Source organism: Urocitellus parryii, chromosome 5 (assembly GCF_045843805.1).
Source record: "Urocitellus parryii isolate mUroPar1 chromosome 5, mUroPar1.hap1, whole genome shotgun sequence".
NCBI classification, from domain to species: Eukaryota; Metazoa; Chordata; class Mammalia; order Rodentia; family Sciuridae; genus Urocitellus; species Urocitellus parryii.
The window spans coordinates 24,834,320-24,854,469 of NC_135535.1; the positions used below are offsets into that span (position 1 = coordinate 24,834,320).

At 34.4% G+C, this 20,150-nt stretch overlaps 1 protein-coding gene across 3 annotated transcripts in view; it reads right to left on the bottom strand.

Moving 5' to 3' along the window:
- Positions 1 to 5,874: 5,874 nt before the first annotated feature.
- Positions 5,875 to 20,150, bottom strand: part of Vezt (vezatin, adherens junctions transmembrane protein) — a 78,267-nt gene continuing 63,991 nt past the window's right edge. For all 3 annotated transcript variants that reach the window (XM_077798630.1, XM_077798629.1, XM_077798631.1), the window contains 3 exons: positions 13,780 to 13,880; positions 11,716 to 11,923; positions 5,875 to 8,343 (listed from right to left, as the gene is read on the bottom strand). In XM_077798630.1, the coding sequence (XP_077654756.1) occupies positions 7,814 to 8,343; positions 11,716 to 11,923; positions 13,780 to 13,880 (839 nt within the window). In that variant the 3' untranslated portion in view covers positions 5,875 to 7,813. The remainder of the gene's footprint in view (positions 8,344 to 11,715; positions 11,924 to 13,779; positions 13,881 to 20,150) is intronic.

Genomic DNA, 20,150 nt, shown 5'->3' on the forward strand with positions numbered 1-20,150 from the left:
GAAATTACTACAATGTCAAAGTCTGGGAAGACTATGTAATGTTACCAAATGTTGTCCCTCTAATTTTAGAGGGATAACCAACCAACCCTTGGTAAAAGACAACATACATACAAAAAGATGTGAATCTTGGTGAACACAGGATGTCTGGTCAGCCTCAGGTTATCTTCAGTCTTCACATTCGTGATGTTCCAGGAATGATGCACGAGCTTAGGTTGGTTCTAGGATAGGCCCAGGGGCCTGGTTTGATCTGGGATCCCTGGGACCATACCTAGAACAAACCCAAACAAAACCAAACTCCTTGGGAGTGCTTTCAGCTCAGGTCGACTTCTGGGCTTTTCACCCATATGGACCTCCATGGCTGTACCAGGACATACGCCAACCTTTAAGGGATGGGAGTGACATTTCTGGAGCCTTCTATACATTGTCATATGTAACTACTGTGCCTGAGTAAGCATTATGGAAATTATATTATGAACAGAAGGTAAAGATTAGTGTGATAAAAGTGCAAAAAATACTATGATTTAGAAATGGAGTTAATTTCCTTAAACATTTAATTGGGAAGGAAAAAAAAGTTAGGTAATTGTTTAGAATATCATAAAAGAATAAACTTGTAAGAGACATGCTTCAGTTTTAGCAAAATATGTACAATAATTTGTAGGTAGCTGACATTTAAGAAATGATATAAGACTGAAAAAATATAACGCCTCAAATAGTGAAATTGCCCCCTTAAGAAATTCTTAAGATATAAATAAAGGGAGGAATTCTATAACCATATCTCAGACTATACTCATTTTTTAAAATAGTATAGCCAGAAGTATAAATACCATTCTATTGCAATAACATATTGCTAAATAATTTCAGTACATAGGGATAAAACTATATTTCATTGTCAAGAGTAGATCAAAATTCATAGCATTTTAAAGATATGTTCACTTTACCCTGTCACACATTTTAAGATATACATAAAATCAATTCCTCCTGATTGCTGCTAAAGTTTTGCATGTCTGAGTTCTGGAACTGATTTGTCTTCTTTTTGTTTTATAGCAATTACACTGTGTAGAATCACTTTTCTCTCATATCTATACTCAAAGAGAAGCTTTCTTCTTATAGCACCAACCCAGGTTTAGCATCATGACTATCTCTTCGGCAATGGCAGTCCCAACTCCAGAAATGGGTTTAGATAATCTATTTTTTTAACCTTTATTCCATTAATTTATTTCTATGTGGTGCTGAGGATTGAACACAGGGCCCCGCATAAGCTAGGCGAGCGCTCTACTGCTGAGCCACAATCCCAGCCCTATAGATAATCTATTTTTTATGATTGTTCTATCATAACTCCCTTCCATTAGCATGGATACCTGAAAGCTGACTCTAGGAAGTATGGTCATGAAATAAATAGACTGATTTACCAATCACCTTGTGTGTAATGAAAAGCATGAGTCAACATACGTTGCTAAAACATAGTCAGTTTGTTAGTAAAAATAAATTGTTTGATGCTAAATCTACCTCTAGACAGATTTGAATTTTACTTGCAAATATTGCAACATGCAAATTTCATGTTTTTTTCCACCCAAGAGAGGAAAGTCATCCTGCTTGATTATTTTACATATTAAATGATCACTTAGGCATGCCAAATATAATAGAGTGACAGTGGGAATTTAGTCATTCAAATATCTGTCAATACCATTAGATTGAACACCAACAATTTTTGGTAAGCTTTTAACATACATTTCCTTTAGTTAAGTAAAAATAAAGATACTGTTAAAAAAGACACAGAATTGACAGTATTTAGCAATTTACTAATATAATGGAGGGTCAATCAGGAAACCTTTCAGATTTTGTTCCAGGTACTTCTGTACATGGTAATGCCAATTTAAAATAGTTAAATTTATTTTTGATAATTTTTGAGCATTTCATAATGTATTTTGAACTAGGAACATTTGTAACATAAGGGTATAATGTTTTCAAGGAGATGATTCTGACCCTGTGTGCTTTGCTATGAAATCCTTTCAGATTATGCCATGGATTCACTGTGTAATCCCAAAGGGTCATTTAAGCTTTTTGCACCTCAGTCCTGTATACGTAAGAAAAAAATATACCTCCCAGATAATTTAATAAAGCAATTCAACAGTAAAAAAAAAAAATAATAAAGATACTGTTTTAAAAAGTAGCATATCAAAGAATAAATACTTTGTGGTATAATTGCCTAGATCTTATTCTCTTAGGGAAAAAAAAAAAAGCATGTGGCATCCAATTCAAAGAGAAAATACAATTGAAAATGCTAATTCAAATGACCTGGTTTTAATCAGAGCCAAAGAATTGTAGCATAGAACTATCCTAACAGAAAGTAAAGTATGGAAACAAAATGGCTCCTTTTGTAAAATAACAATTTGTATTTTGAGAGTAGGTATCTAATATGGTAACCTCACAAACTAAGGACAGCAACCTAACAGGTGGGGAGTCACAGATGTCACAAACATCCATGCAAGGAAGCACAATCCACTTCTTCATGTCTTCACTGTAGGTCCATTTACTCTTACTTTAGTTAGTACTCAGTTCTAACTATCTTAGTCATCTGGTACCCCAAACCCAAGCAGATCAGAAGATGCATTATGAAGGTGAATAAAGTACATTGCTACAATCACACTTAAGCAAGCAGTAATATAAATGGAGGAATCAGAACATCCACTGAAAACAAAGACATGAAAACTGAAACAAGTGCTGCAGAATGGAGTCATTTAGTACAGGACAAATAATTCTCAGTGTTTAGTCTATCCAAGTATAATAACTAATGTTCAAAATGATAATTTTAATATAAAAGCTTAAAGTGTATTTCATATATTGTTTAAGAAGACAGCAATAGTTTTTATAAAGATTGCCTTCAGAAATTATTCCAAAAATTTAATGCTGAAAGAAGTTTAAGCTTAATAGAAAACTGGGATATCAAGAATGACTCATTCCCCAAATAGTCAAGTCAGCCAGTTCTTACTAAATTAGTCATGTTTAGTCTCAGACCAATAGTTCGAGAATATAAGTCTTGGTGGACAGAGCTGAAGTCATGTTAATCATGCCATAAATTTCAAATCTGTGTACTCAACTAAGAACAATTAACAAAAACAAAATATTTAACATTTTCCTGACATATACACAATGATTTATACAAATATGGTAGTCAAATTTTTCTTTTAGCATTGAATTCATTAATAGGGAATCCTAGAAACATCAATATATTAAAACAGAATTAATACTTCAAATATATGGCAATCACATATTCAACCAAGCAGTTTTAGCAAGTCCTTAGTAAGAGGCAAACAGATGAATACTAAGAACCCAAACAGGTTATCACAAAGTCCATGCACTTTACTGATAGAAGAGCCCTTAGCCTTGTTGCAGTCTACTTACTCTTATTTTAGACACAATTCTAGCAAGCTTGGCAATCTGGTTTCTCAGTCCACAGCAGATTAGAAGCAGCAAATTAGGGGCCTATTGCAGAAAGCAGGCACACAAGACAGCAACAAAATAACAGCTGATTATAAGGGAAGATAGAGAAACTGTGAAAAACAAACAGTATTCAAAAAAGCACAGCAATGTGAAGTTAGCCAGTAAAGGGGCCCGACATCATTCCTGTCCTCCCAGAGGGTGAATTTGTCAATCACCCATGATAGGAGGTGATATTCTTAAAGATGAAAAAGAAAAGGTTAAACTACATTCTATATAATTTAGAAAAATGAAGAGGTGCGATTAAATGAATTTGCCTCAAAATTTAACTGATTCAATGGGACTGGGACTGTAGCTCAGTGGTAGAGCACTTGCCTAGCATGTTTGAGGCACTGGGTTCCATCCTTAGCACCACATAAAATAAATAAGTATTCTGTTCATCTACAACTAAAAAATTTTTTAAAAATTAACTGATTCAAGTTAATAACCTGTCAATGATGACAGCTGAATGAATTGTTACAATACTTAGGCATTTTCTATATTTTCTCTCCTAAATTATTTGCAGTTTAGTTTTCTAATCTAAGTTGTGAACTACACAGATATGTTCCTATAAATGGAACTGGAAAAATAAATCTTTATACCCTGTCTGTCATTCATAGCATACTATCTACTTAACCTCAAGCAATGGGTTAGCTATATGTATCACCATCTTATGATATTTAGTTCTTGTATCCTGGTTTTGTTTGGGTTCAGAAACAACATACTGTGATTAAACCAAATCACATAGGATTTTTGACAAAGGATTTCTAATCATTTGGTAAAATGTAAATAGTCAACAGAGAGAAATGAAATCTAGGGTCCTATCTGATTAATACTCCATTAACTTATAACTTTTGAAATATACCAGAAGTTGATTTTTATACTTTAACATTAAAAGTTTTATAATTTTTAAAATGTGAGTCAGACTATTACTTTTTTAAGAAAACTGAGTTTAAAAATGTTTGACCTGTTTTACTAATATATTTATAACCAATCTTACTTTTCAGTCTCAAACATTTTATTTCCTTTTATCTTCTCTGAAAAGAAAGTGCAAATAGCATTTAGAAATTCAGAGAATTTGAGTTCTGCTGGAAAGACTCTCCCTAACATTATTAGGTCACAGCTTTTATATAGTTAATTTTTGAATTATTATTTATTTTATGTGGTGCTGAGGATTGAACCCAGGGCCTTGCCCCTAGTGGGCGAACACTCTACAGCTGAGCCACAACCCCAGCCCTCACCCACAGCTTTTAAATGAAGGGTATGGAATTTAAACTCAGCCTATTCTTCTATAGGAAAGCATGAACCTATCCTCTTAAAACTTTCTTATTAATTTGCCTTAAGTGTGTTTCTCTCAATTTGCTTGTCTTCAGTAACTTAAGAATTCTGATTTGAATTGAGGTATCAGTTTCCTAATGAAATATATTCATATGCTGTGAGAACCATTAGCTTTAATGAGGATGTAAGCTATAAAATCAGAAAACACAAAGAACTTGTGAAAATAAGCAGAGGATTGCAAGTCACAGACCAACAAGAGTCTGGCCCTAGATGTGCCAGATAGGTAGGGCTTTAATAAAAGCTGAGAAAAAGGATTTAAGGCATGATAACTGGTACCAGACCACTTTCTGTCATGACTTTCCTATCCGTACATGGACAAGGGATAAAAATTCTGTCTTAAAAAGTGGCCTAAATCAGTCCCTCACATGTATCCTTCCTTTGAGTTCTAGGCTTGTCTTGGTAAAACAAACCATGGCGATATTTGTATTAAGAGCTGTCAGGATACTAGCACTACCACGATTTATACTGTCAAAAAATACTGTAAAATTTGCAAAGTACAGTTATAAGTGTTTTCCACAAAATGTTTTTTTCCCAGAGGCTTCTTCTGGATGTAGAATGGCAGCTATTAAAACTATCAACAACCTGATAAGAGAAAGTAGAATATTCTTAGAAAAAGTAATAAACAAGAACACCTATTTATATTACATTGGTAAACAAGAACACCTATTTATATTATATTGGCCTGTTTTTTTAATATTTCCTAAGGTAATCATTGGAAGAACTAAGTGATAGACAGGGATTCTTACATTTTATTGGGCATGAACATTACCTAGGTCTCATTTCAAGCTAAGAATTACAGAGAGTATGTCCTAAAATTCTCATTTAAAAAAAAAAGACCTCTAGTTTATTCTGAAGCAGGTATCCCACTAAAACGACAATGAGAAACATCAACTTAGAACATTGTCAGGAAAAAATTTGTCAAGGAATTTTCAAGAAGATAATATTTTATCTTGAAAATATTTTATTTTATTTTATTTTTTTTAAATGAATTATATTTATTTATTTATTTATTTTTAGTTCTCGGCGGACACAACATCTTTGTTGGTATGTGGTGCTGAGGATCGAACCCGGGCCGCACGCATGCCAGGCGAGCGCGCTACCGCTTGAGCCACATCCCCAGCCCCTTGAAAATATTTTATAAGATGAAAGAAAATTTGAAAAACTACTTACAAAACACCTAATATTTGGTTAATGTTCCAAGATCTTTAGATCATGATTTCAACAAGTAGAGTTTTCATGAAACTATGTAATGGCTAGTGAATAAAACAGATCAGATTGGAAGACTGGAAAATTCTGATTCAAATTATCTAATCTTTCAGAATTAAGAAATGTCACCTCAGAGAGCACTGAATAAAACTGATACTATGTTATGAAGATCTCTCTCCCAAATCAAGATAGTAGAAACAAAATAGAATAAAAGAATTAAAATTATTAAACTCTGATTTTTCCTCTGTAAGGTTATAGGTTAAAATAAAATAAAGATCACCAAGTTTTTCTATAATTGCTTTTCCTAAATCCCAGGAAAAATGGAGTTGGCAACTAAGTTTGTGATTTAAACCAGAAAGTATCGGTATTATTACTTAGGAACACAAAAGTCAGTAACAACACAAGAAGATTCTTTTTTCCTTCAAATTTAGTATAACTAGGTCCAACCTAAGGTATTGCTCTGAAGAGGTTTATTACGATAAGTCCCAAAATTTTGGCAAAAGGCAAAAATCACTTATGGTACAAAGGATGTCTACTAGTCATATAAAGCTAAACCAAGTTTTTCCTCAGGATTAAAAAAAAAGTTATTAAAAAAATAAACAATTCGGAGTATAAGTAAATTTACTCACTGTAAGTGCTAAGTGACATAATTTAAATGTGTTTCTAGATTATCTAAAGATAATCTAGATTCATCATGTATTTTCCCTGTAGTATAACAGCGTAAGTTGAGTTATTCTTACATTTTCCCTAAATAATGTCTATAAACTATGTCAGGTACAGGAGTTACAGGTTTCAAAAACAGTATACTCCAAAAAATACCAGTCTTCAACAATGGAATCACAACACATGAGATTGGCCACTTTGGAAAGCAGTCTCTTCTAAGAGGTAGCTTGCAAATGAAGACTAGGAAGACAAGGTTTCTTTCCAGGAAGCTGACAGGTTTCCTGAGTCTCACAGGCTCATAGGCTAGAAAATTGCAGCATTGAACCTAGTTGTGGTAATGGTGCACAATTATCTTGAGGCAAACTGATACAAAGAACATTATGCTAAGTTGGGGGTGGGGTTTTTTACTATAGGGATCCCACTTTTGACAAGGAAAGTAACAACAAAGGAAGGAAAAAGTAATAACAAAAGAAAAAAGTTGAAAGGGTTTTTCTTGACCTGGTATGTTTTCCTTTTAAAGACTATTAGGAACATCTTAAAATTAACTACTGAATATTTACACAAACAATAAGAATTATGTCATAACCCAACTATTTTTGAAACTACTTTTAAGTTCCAAACCCCAGCACACATCAATTGTATGAATTAAATTTTTTTTATTCAGAACCTGTATCTTTTTTTTTTTTTAAGACTGGTATAAACAAAAATAAAATACAAACAACTCGATATTAACATAATAGCTGCAGTTACTAACTGCAAAGATACAGTAAAAAGGAGTCATACTAAATGTTAATGTTCTTGCAAGAGAATTAACCTAGTCACCTTATGGTAGCAAATTCTGGCAAGAAATGATAAATTCATTTCTTATTAAAAGTACTTAAATAATTACCAAGATTATCAGTTGGGCCACAAATAAAGCAGCAGTTTATTTTAAAGAGCCCTTACCTTTCTCTTATTTTCCTAAAAAATCTGCCACTTACAGGTAACTATTAATCTGAGACAGTTGTTCAAACCAGGTTTCTTCCTAGAAATTCACATCTTAACTTTATAGATAGTAAACTTACACTTATCTTCCTTTTCCAGTCCTGAAGCTAAAACACTTTTGTAAAAGGAACAATCTAAAATCATTTCATTGATCTTGGTTTTTACTTTCCTCTACCTCGTTTTCATTTTCTTCTATTATTTGTTCTTCCTCCTCATCGCCAAAAGTCTGTTCCTGCATGGTGGTGAAGGAGAGAGACCTAGCAGCCACTTCTGCTGCGAGGCCAGCAGTGAAGGTAAATTCTGGTGACAGCTGGAGCTGTGCCAACCTCTGCTTGATGGAGGGCTGCAAGGAGTCCCTGGGAGTTGGAGAGACAGTGGCCAGGCCACCTCCAACGGCCTGTGGAGATTCGTCCTCACTCTCACACTGGTAGCACATTGCTTCTTCAGGCCCTTGGAGGAAGACTTCATTTGCAGAATTGTCTTTATTTTTATCCTCTTGTTGATTCTCACATAAATACTCAGTCCTACTTATTTCATTGTCATTTGTGGAGGGCTTACTACTATTTTCCTCTTCAGTATCATTTTTACTGACTTTTCCCATATCTGAATTCACTGATGGTTCTGAATTACTTATGGGTTCCACTGGGTCTACAGGAGACAAGGATTTCAACACAGCTTCAAAGGAAAAAAAAAAAAGAGAGAAAGACAGAGAGAAAAGGAAAGAAAAAAGAAAAATAATAACTAAGAACCTTGCAAATGATTTAAACTTTAATTTAAACTCCCAGTAACTTTTTTCTTAAAAAGAACAATAAATAAATAAAATTTATTAAAACTTTCTAGTAAAAGCAATAAAAATTTATAAGTCTAGGTAACTTTATAAGAAATAAAATGTCTAAGAAATGGAATGAGATGGAGATTTGATGAAGAGTTTTTTAAGCTATCATCTTATTCAAAAGCAGTGGTTCTCGAAGTGTGGTCCCTGAACCAACAAGGTTAGCCATCACCTAGGAATCTGTTAGAAGCAGAAATTCTTGGGCCCGATCTCAGTCTACTAAATTGGAAACTGTGGGAGTGGGGACCAGCTATTTTTTACAAGGCTCCACTTGATTCTGATGCACACTAAAATTTGAGAACCATTATTATTAAAGAATAAGCAGAGTGGTTTTCACTGAAAATGTGTTCAATAAAAGGCCTAAAGTGACCCAGATAATAATTGCATCTTCAACATCTATATATATTTACAAGTTAAAACAGCATGGAAAAAAAATATAATTTAACTTACTTGCCAACCACCTAAGAAGACCCTAATGGAAGTAAAGTCACACTTCTACACATTTTGAAGCGCCACAGAAAAATACAAACAAAATGAAATTTGCATTCAAGATCAACTACGGAACAAAGTATAATACATAAACATATATCCATACGGTAGAAGTTGTCCTTGCAAGGAAAATGAAGTTTTATTTAGGCCCCTCTTGATGTTAGTAGGCAGTGGGTTGCTTGCTAGGCAGTCTCTCCTCCCAGCATGAGGGGTTAGTACAATACAATATATTATGAAGCATGACGGAAGGAAAAAAGTGCTTCTTGAAGATCTGGCGTGTGTTTAAAAAATATTTTTGTAAAACGTGTCCATTTCCAAGAAACATCCCTATGCTGCAGTAACTCCACTAGAGAAGCAGCAACAACAGAAAAAAATGGCCACAGCAGGTTCCAGTGTAGAATTTCCCTCTCTAATTCCATTCGGACTTTACCCCTGTAGGCAGAGATGAAAACAACTCTGGAAGACGTACTGAAATTTTTCATGGGAAAAGCATTTTATGGTATCAGCAGTTTTATTTTTAAAAACTACACAGCATTATTGCCTTTTCAAATGCAAACTGCATCAAAAGCACATACCTGAAAATGAGACCCATTTCTCTCATTTGCCCATAATGTTAATAGGTAATTTTAAAACTATGAGAAGAAAATACTCAATAATAAAAGATACTAGCCTATATACAATGCTATTTTCAGTGTTTCGCACATTTTTTAGTTTATAAATATGCTAGTTCTTAACAAATGTAACATGTTAGAAGTTGACTGATATTCATGATTATTGCTAATTGAATGGGGGGATATAATCAGCACAAGGGCAGGATCAGTTGACAAGCTTGTGAAAATATAGGCTTTTTTTTGGTAGTACTGAAGATTGAACCCAGGGCTTCATGCATGCCAGGCAAGTGCATTACCACTGAGCTACCTTTCCAGCCTTTCAAAATTTATTGAGACAGAATTTTACTAAGTTGCCCAGGCTGGCTTTGAACTTGTGATCCTCCTGCCTAAGGCTTCCTAATAGCTGGGATGATGATATGCATTTTTGTCTCCTGATTTATATGCTATGGGTACAGCACTAAACAGTGCCTGGCATATAATAGGTACTCTATAACTACTTGTTGAATGAATAATTTGCTAAATGAATACTGTGAGGAATAATAAAGTCCCTATTTAAGGAGACTGTAATTTAGTTCCAGAGACAAAAAACAAAACAAAACAAAACACCTGAACACATAGAAAGTAACAGTACCTAAAACATAACGCCACTAATCTCTGATTTAGGTAGGCCCGACATATGAACCAGCATATTACAGAAACTCTCCTTCTGCTTCTGGAAAGCCCTTAATCATTTCCCTTTTCTGCTATGCTTTGATGCTCAAGTCTTTCTTTGCCTCTCACTACAATGCCTCTCTAGTGTTAGGTTCCACAGAGCTAGGAGAGGTAGGAGGGCTAGAGCAATCAGAATTTAGAGGAGAGACTGGTAGACAGGGCAGCCCTGTAGAGACAGAATTCTTGGTAAAGGATTTAACATAAATTTTCTTTAAGAATAAAAATAGTTGGTGGAATTATATCTAATTAGCTGAACATAAATTGAGGAAGATTACCTTCACTAGAAACTGTGAGAAATATATTTGGACATGATGGATTCTTAAGATGAACAGGCTGATACTTACTGTAAGAGGGAGCCACTATAGCTTTTAAGATAAAGCAATTATCAATGTGCCATTTGAGAATTATCTGGAAAGAGCTTGTAAGATAGCTTAGGAAAAAAGGTACTGAAAATTGAAGTCAACTAGCTAAGAGACTATTACAATGAATAAGCATAATCTAGTGAGGACTTCAGCTATAAAGGGGGCTGATGGTGAGGAAGAGAAAAGTTAAAAGCATGAAATGTAGACATGGACCAGGAGAAAAGGAGGGCTCAGAAGAGGAGAAAACCCTAAGGAGCATTCTAGAAGTACAGGCAATCTATATACTACTTCTAGTGAGAAAGGGAGAGGCAGGCAATTGATTTTGAGGGTCCATAAAGATACTTCAAAATGGAAGGGAAGTCCCACTCTAGCTTGTTGGAAATCACAGGAATCAATACAACTAGCAATTAGTCAGAATGATCAAACTGCCAACGATCAAGCCTCCCCTCACTCCTTCCCCTGACTCTTCTAAAGCATGACTGAAGGAAAGAAGGGTGAGTAATGTGAAGAAGCTTAAGCTAACCTTTGGTTTTATTCCCATTCAGCCTAGTAAACAAATTAGAGTATGGAGATAGTACACATAGAAAACTTCCTCCCCTCCTGTCTGCTGAAACACTCAGGTCACTTAAGTGACTCTAACTGGCCTAGGCCTTAACATACTTTTCAATAGTAAACACAGAGTTATTAATTTTGTGTTTCAACAAGTTATTTTTAATACAGAAAACAGTTCCAAATTTCAATTCACTAAATTTGAAAACATTTTATTTAAAATACTCCAAATTGTTTAATATAATGTCCATTTCAAAACAAATTTAGTAAAAAATTAAATAACTGATAGAAAAGTCTAATTTTATATTTCTAGTATGTTTACATACCTATTTTTATTGATCAAACTGATTTGCTTCTAGAAGAAAAAGTACTATGTTTATTGGTAGTTACCTAGAATTTAAGCCATAAGAATTAGTTACAGTAAGATTCATGGTGTAAGAAAAAAAGAATCCCCTTCATTGAAATAAGCTTTTACTCTGAAGTCAGTGCTTACCATGATCGCTAAAGAGAAGTTGCTTCCATTTCTGCCTTTCTGCCTCCGAAGCTTTAAATCCAAGCACAGATTTTAATTCTTGCAGTACCCTCTTGGATTCTTCCTGCTCACGCTTCTGTCTCTCTTTGTCTTCTTGAGACAAGTAATAAAAATCATCTTTTCTGAAATCACTGTCCATATCTATATCATCTACATAAGCTTCTAATTCCTGAAAATGAATAAAAGAAAAAGCATTGTAGGGCTGGAGATGTGGCTCAAGCAGTAGCATGCTAGCCTGGCATGCGTGCGGCCCAGGTTTGATCCTCAGCACCACATACAAAGATGTTGTGTCCGCCGAAAACTAAAAAATAAATATTAAAAAAAAAAGAAAAAGCATTGTATTCCAGACAGTTTTCTAGCAGCATTTATGTATTTGTAGCTACATATCTCTTGAGTTAAAAAATGAGGACTTGGGGGGATACAGTTCATTTGGTAAAGTGCTTGCCTCACATTCACAAGGCCCTGGGTTCAATCCCCAGCACCACACGCGCGCGCGCGCACACACACACACACACACACAGAGACACACAAAGAGGACTTGCTTTTGGCATAGGTCATTAAAGCATAGTTGAACAAAACCAGGGGGGAAAAAAGAACAATATTTTAAAAAGATCTATAGATTAATTGAAGTATTCAAAAAGCTTAACAGTTGATTCTAAAAAAGTGTTTAATAACACCCATGGTTATTTTTCCACGCCTGGTAACCATACTACAGATATGGTTAAAATTATGTTGTTTTTTTTTTGCTATGCAGAAACCAATCAAAACTAGGACTAACAATGTGACAGTTAATATTGTTCTTATGAGAAATATCTATGGTTCTTTCTGACTTCCCAGGAAGTCTGAATACTCTTGCTAGAATTAGGGATCACCCCATTTTATTGTTCTCCACATCTCTAAGACCAGAGGGTAGAATATTTACTCACCCAGCTTTCCTTGCAGTTAAGATTTAGGCAAATGACATGGGATCCTCTAAAGAGATATACCTGAATTAGAAGTTTGTGACAAAAGAAGCAGGCACCTGAAGAAGGCCATTCTGGCAAGGATGTCAACAGATCATGTTCTGGGAGGGAGTGGTTCTGAGGGTAGGATTTACTATTTGGCATTGAAAGAAAATCAGGCAATGTCAGTGCCCCTGGGCTAAGCAATGAGGTCTTCAATGGAACAGTTCTTTTTGAATGAGTTTGGCTGTTAACCCTAGCCTGGCTCAAGCCTGTTTATCTAGTCTTCTGAAATGTTCTGTAAGCTAGTTAATGGTTTTAAATAAATTATCTGTCTGTTAAACTAGCTAATTTGGTTTCCATTTATAATTAAGAATATGAAAGATAATATGACTGGAGGAAGTTTTGCTTAGACTGAACAAGAGAAATCTTTGCACTAACTAATACAACCATTAAAAATGTGTGGTATAACATCCATGAAGTCAAGTGCACAAATCTCAAGGTATAGATTTTTACACATGTATGCATATTAGCAACCACCACACAAATCAAGATAAAAATGTTTCCAGGATTCCAGAAGGCAACTTTGGTCAAACACTAATCTTTATTGTGTTTAAGCCCTTTAAAAGCCTCTATGAAGTGGACATTTGGACAAGAAATCTGGTGGTTTCAAGGAATTCAAATCCAGGGGATTAAGAACTAATGCCTTTTATAAATTCAATAATTTACATTGTGATCTTGAAATTCATTAGAAACAGAAATGCAATCAGCTATTTGACAATTATGTCACTTAAAAGAAAGGATAATGGGATGGAGTTGTAGCTTAGTGGTGGAGCACTTGCCTCACACGTGTGAGGCCCAGGGTTCAATCCTCAGTACCACATAAAAATAAATAATAAAGATATTGTGTCCATCTATAACTAAAATATATTTAAAAAAAAGAAAGAAAAAGAAAGAAAGGAAGGAAGGAAGGAAGGAAGGAAGGAAGGAAGGAAGGAAGGAAGGAAGGAAGGAAGGAAGAAAGGCAGGCAAACTTTGTATGTGAAACTCTTTGGAAGTAATAAAGGGTAATTTTCCTTCTTACCTGCTCCTCGGGGATTGGATCTTTGTCTGCAATGTGTAGAGTAGGCTGCATCAAAGGTACTACAGTACAATGTGGATTTTCACAGGCTACTTCAGGCTTTCCTTTAAAAGGTGGAGGGCAGAATAAAGATGAGAATCAGGCCATACACAAATGAATGGACATATAGCAAAAATATCCCTGATACTAAAACTTTGTCAATTTCATAGTTCATCTTGTTCTAAATTTTATCATAAAAAAATCAAAGATACTAAAGTTAACAACACCAGCAGATTTACAATTGAGTTAAACTTTTGGAGAAGAGGACTGGTTTTCTCTCTTCTTTGCCTCACAACAGTATCTGATACACACTATAAATACTATTGAACCAAAAAAATCTGTTCAGAGAATAGGAACGGTCTTAAAGACAGATCACCACTTTTCCCCCTAATGCTACGGATGGAACCTAGGGCCTCACACATGACAGGCAAGAAGCACTGTACCACTGAGCCTCATTCTAGCTTCCAAGATACTACCATCAATAATAATAAAGAGGAACATTCAACAATGTGCTGATAATCCATCTCTCTAACAAAGCAAACATCCAATTCATAGCACTTGCTGATTTCTAATCTCCATGGTATAAATTCACTCACCATGGCCAATTTTAAGCTATAAATGGTGTTCAACAGCTCAAAGAATATTTAATAGTCCATGGAGAACCTGCTCTAGCATGTAATCCATTTAATAAAAATCTACCAAGTACCAATCATAAGCTCAACAGTAAATTTACAGTCCTGGGAGAATATGAGGTATATGTATGCTCTATTGAATTTATTTGAAGGAATTTTTACTTTAGCATATCAGTAAAACATTTGGGGGAAAGGAGTGGGTATCTCTCAAGTTTCAACTTCATTTTTTTCTCCTCTTCAGTCTTATACAAACTTAATCATGTGTTTGCATTTCCTTATATTATACTTATTTTTTTCCTTTTTTTTTTTAAATTAGTGAACACACTATCTTTATTTTATTTTTAAGTGATGCTGAGGCTCGAATCCAGAACCTCACACATGGTGGATAAGTGGGCTACCTCTGTGCCACAACCCCAGCCCATATACTTATTCTTTTTCTGTGAAAAGTTTGAGGTGGAAAAATAAAATTAACCACCATCAAGCAGCCCAACTAAAACTAGAGGCCTTTGAATGGATTTCTCTGATATTTACAACCATTATCTAAAATTATACCTTAAAATTTTTCTTTGAACTCTAGATTTTTAACCACATGTTCATGGTAAAAACTTCACATAGTACAGAAGGGTATAAAATAAAAAAAGTTCCCTGATCACTTTATCCCTCAATTCTACTTCCTGAGAGCAGGAATGATTGTAAAAGACCTTATATTAAAATGCTACTTTGTCCATTTATTTAAATACAGTCTGTGGTGCTTTCACATTACTAAAGGAGCTGAATAGCTGCAACAGACACCAGATGGCCTACAAAACAAAATATTTGCTGCCTGGTCTTTCACAGAAAAAAAACTGCAGACCCCTGTCCTGGAGCAGTTTCTCAAATTTTAATGTGCAAACACATGATCAGATGTTGTTAAAATGCGTATTGATTTAAAAAAATCAGGGATTACACTATAACAATCTGAAGGCCCTAGAGGTTATGAATGTTAAGAATTTTAGATAATGTTATATTTTTAATCATGGGAAACTATTGTTTTCTGTAGGTTCTTTTCTATTATAATTCTCTTTTAATGCTAGGGACTGAACCCAGATCCTTGTACATAGTAAGGAAGTACTCTACCACTGAGCCACACCCCAACCCTCTATGGCAATTCTTAAGTAATGCCAATGTAAAAATATGAAACCACATTGAGTATTAGAAGAAATCAGAAGGGAATTTGTAAAATAAATCCAAAATAAAGAATCTTTTAAACTATGATATAAAAACTCATAAGAAACAAAAAAAGGAAGAATATCTTTATGGGCTGGGGATGTGGCTCAAGTGGTAATGCGCTCGCCTGGCATGCGTGAGGCCCAGGTTTGATCCTCAGCACCATATACAAACAAAGATGTTGTGTCCGCCGAAAACTAAAAAATAAATATTAAAAAATTCTCTCTCTCTCTCTCTCTTTAAAAAAAAAAAAAAAGAATATCTTTATAAGGAAACACCTATCATAAACAAAGACCAAAAGTTACATGATAAACCAGGAAAACTGTTGCATTTTATTTCACAGAGGATCATTTCACTAACATATAAAAGAGCTTCCACAAATCAATAAGAAAGTGGGCAATCAAAATAATGGACAAAGTGTATGGATAGACAGCTGTCAAAATGGGAATTACAAATGGCTCCTAAACACAGGAAAAGGCTGAAAACACCACAAGCATTCATTAAGAGATTTAATGAATGGTACATAATGCAGCTGAATATGCTGTCAATTTGAAAGAATAAGATATTCAGTAATTTTAATATATAATAATATAATAATTTAATATATAATAATAAATTAATGATAATAATTTAATACATAATATTATAATAATATATAATGATGCAATAATACTTAACAAGATATTTATAATGAATTTTAAAATAGTAATATTTGTTTATATTAACATATGTATAAAATCTTTAGAAGGATACAGGAGAAACTGGAAGAAGCAGTTACCTATAGGGAAGGCAATCAAGTGGTTGGGGTGACTTCATAGAAACTTCATTATCACCTTTCTACTCTTTTGTGCTTTTAAAATTTTAAGGATATAAGCACCCTATTTTTTTCATGGAATAAACATTCAATGAAAATTTTAAGAATGATTTGGTCAACTAAAGTATCAACTGGTGGGAATCAGTGTGATACAGGTACTAATGAGGAACTAACTTGTAGCTGGCAAGAGGTAGCCTGTATGAATTGTCTGAACGCTGGGGATAAAGAGCCAGCAAGGGATGGCAAGATACTGAGACCAGAGTTGGAAAAGACTCTTGGCTGGCATGGGCTGGTATAGTCAAAGCAAGATAGTCCAGAAGGGAAGAACTCTGAGAAGGTTGAGTTAGTGGCCATGTAGTTTATGAGATAGCCCACAGCGTCAAGTGATTAGTTTTATACAAAGGGACTGAGTTAAGTAAATATTTTGAAGAAGATGGTAGCCAAGTTTTTCACAATCAGGGAAGGCAGGTACAAATATGGAAAGGCAGAGGACAGAATAAATCATGTACTGTTGAAATTGAATTAGAGGTATTAGAATGACTCATGGTTGATAACAAACATGGACAAATAGATATAGAAATAGAAATAGATGTGTCTATGTGTCCATATACACATATACAAATTTTGTAGCTCCATCCATACACTGAAAGGGTATAAAAGCAGTAACATTCCAGGGGCAAGATGTATACCTAGCCCCCAGATTTTGGTTTCTAAATGCCATTCTCTGTTAAAAAGGACTAAGGTTTCTTAGAGACATGGCTGATGTCAAGGGTAGTGCAAGGAAAGGAGAAAGTAATGGAGGTGCTCAAAGAATGACACTGATACAAATCAGCTCAAACAGGCTGCCTCTGGCCAAATCTTGGACAAATTGAGCAACAAAGTTATAATAGTACTGAGTTATGATTCACTGGATAAAATTAGAATCCATAAGTGTTTACTGATATAAATAAATAAATGTGTGGGGAAAGGGGATATTTTATCTTACAGTAGCGTGCTAACTAATAAATGTAAAAGGAAAAATAGAACTAGAAAATTACCAATTGGCAACCATCACAGAAACATTGAATTCAAGCAATGACTAAAGCAAATGGATCCAAATAATATAAGCTAAATTATTTTATTCTCTTTAAAAAATTCACTTTTTGGCACATAAGTCTGAGTTTAGTAAATTAAATAGTCATAGAACTACCACAACCAAAATACAGAATTGTTCTATCACCCAAATAAAAACCTATGTGGGCTCTTTCTAACTCATTCCTCCCTCCATCTCTAATTCCCAGCAACCACTGATCTGGTTTCTGATCCTCTGCAATTTTAATAATATTCCATATAAATGAAATAGTATAGCATAAAGTGATTTCAGTCTGGCTTCTTTCACTTGGCATAATGCTTAGAGATTCATTCACACTATTACATGCTTCACTCCTTTAATCCCTGAGTAGCTTTCTATTGGATGGATGAATGTAACAATTTATTCAGCAGCTGAAGGATAAATGCCCTATAGTTTTTACTAATTACGAACAAAGCCACTGTAAATATGTATGTAGTTTTGTGAAAACTAAGTTTTTTGTTTTATTTATTTATTTAGCAGTGCTAGGGCTGGAACCCAGGGCCTTGCATGCACTAGGCAAGCACTCTACCACTGAGTTACACTCGAAGCCTATAAACAAAAAGCTTATTATTTTTTGTTCTTTTGAAATGGGGTCTTATTGTATTACTCAAGCTGCTCTTCAACTTCTTATCTCAAGTGATCCTCTTGCCTCAGCCTCCTGAGTAGCAGAGATTACAAATACACACCACTGCACCTGGCTGAACATGAAGGTTTGATAGCCTTAGCTAAATACGCAGGAATAATATTTCTGAGTCATATGGAGTATATGTATTAATAGTGAGTAAAATTTTGATGAGAAAGGCTATATTTATACAACCTCTAAGTATTTCTTTCTTCTTCTTCTTTTTTTTTTTTAAAGAATTTAACCTTTATTTTTTGCTGTTGTTGTTTTAATATGTGCCAAGGATCAAACCCAGTGCCTCACCGATGCTAAGCAAGCGCTCCACTACTGAGTTACAACCCCAGCCCCTCTAAGTATTTCTTCACAAAATATTTATCATGAAAGATTTTAAGAACAGGCTAAAGAGTAACAGAGAACACAACAACTAAATGTGCACATGATCTAGATTTAGACATATTAAAAAATACCACTGGTGAGATTTGAATAGATTCTGAGGATTAGATGGCAATATAACATCAGTGTTAATTCCCTGGTCTTGATGGCATACTAAAGTTATGTATGAGAATGTCCATGTTTTTCAAAATTACAAAATCATTATCCAAAGTACATGCATGAAGACATGAATTGGTGTGAATATACTTTGTATATAACCAGTGATAGGAAAAATTTGTGCTCTATATGTGTAATATGAATTGTTATGCATTCTGTTGTCATATATAAATAAAAAATTAATTAAAAAATCTATTCTTCTTTTATTATTTTGTTTATTTAATTTTATGTGGTACTGAGGATCGAACCCAGGTCTCAAATGTGCTCTACCGCTGAGCCACAACCCCAGCCCCCACCCCCTCCTTTTTTTTTTTACAGAAGTATTTAGGGTGATGGGACTTCATGTCTACAACTTACTCTTCTATTGTTCAAAGTAATACCACTGTCAAAAGAATTATCCAAACATACAGACCCATACAAAGAAAAAACAAATATGGTAGAATGGCAAAAACCAGGGAATCTGGATGAAAGGTATTTTGAACTACTCTCACAATTTTTCTAAAAATTTGAAGTGACTTTTAAATAAAACACAAAAAAATGTGACTGACTAAAGCACTTGTTTCTTAAAACATTCATTTTATTTAAATTTGTATAGCCAAGGCCACTAGGAGGGTTGAATGGGATATACTTTTATTTTTTGGTGCTGGGAATTGAACCCAGTGCCACCTGCATGCTAAGCACATGCTCTACCATTGAGCTACCCTACCCTCTTAGTCAAGGATGCTCTTTTAATACCACAATATTTCTGAATATTTCTCCTTATAGAATATGTACTCAAAAGTTCTAGAATAGAAAAATTAATGTATTTGATCACTTGTAGATATTAAAATTCTTTAGTAGATTTATCCTTTGGAGAAAAAAATTATGAACTACAATTATTATTACATTTAGATATAAAGTAATATATAAAAAAGGGCTGGAGCTGGGGCTCAGTGGCAAAGCACTTGCCTCACACATATGAGGCATTGGGTTTGATCCTCAGTACATAAAAATAAATAAACCAAATAAAGGTATTGTGTCCATGTATAACTAAAAAATATTTAAAAAAAATAAAAATAAATAAACAATAAAATAAAAGGCATTCTATCTGTCTACAAAAAAAAAAAAAAAAAAAAAGCAGTTTGGTGGAAAAACCTCAAGACTGCTTCTCTTACCTTCCAGTACTGGGGATTAAACCCAGGGCCTCACACATGCTAGGCAAGTGCTCTAACACTGAGTTGCATTCACAGGCCTTTTTATTTTGAGACACTTCTCTGCTAAGTTTCATAAGCTTGCCTTGAACTTGCAATTCTCCTGCCTCAGATGACCCTGCCCCGTGAACCCCGTAGCTGGGAATACAGGCATGAGCCACAGCACTCAACTTCACGACTGCCTTTTTATGCCAGGCATGGTGGAGCACAA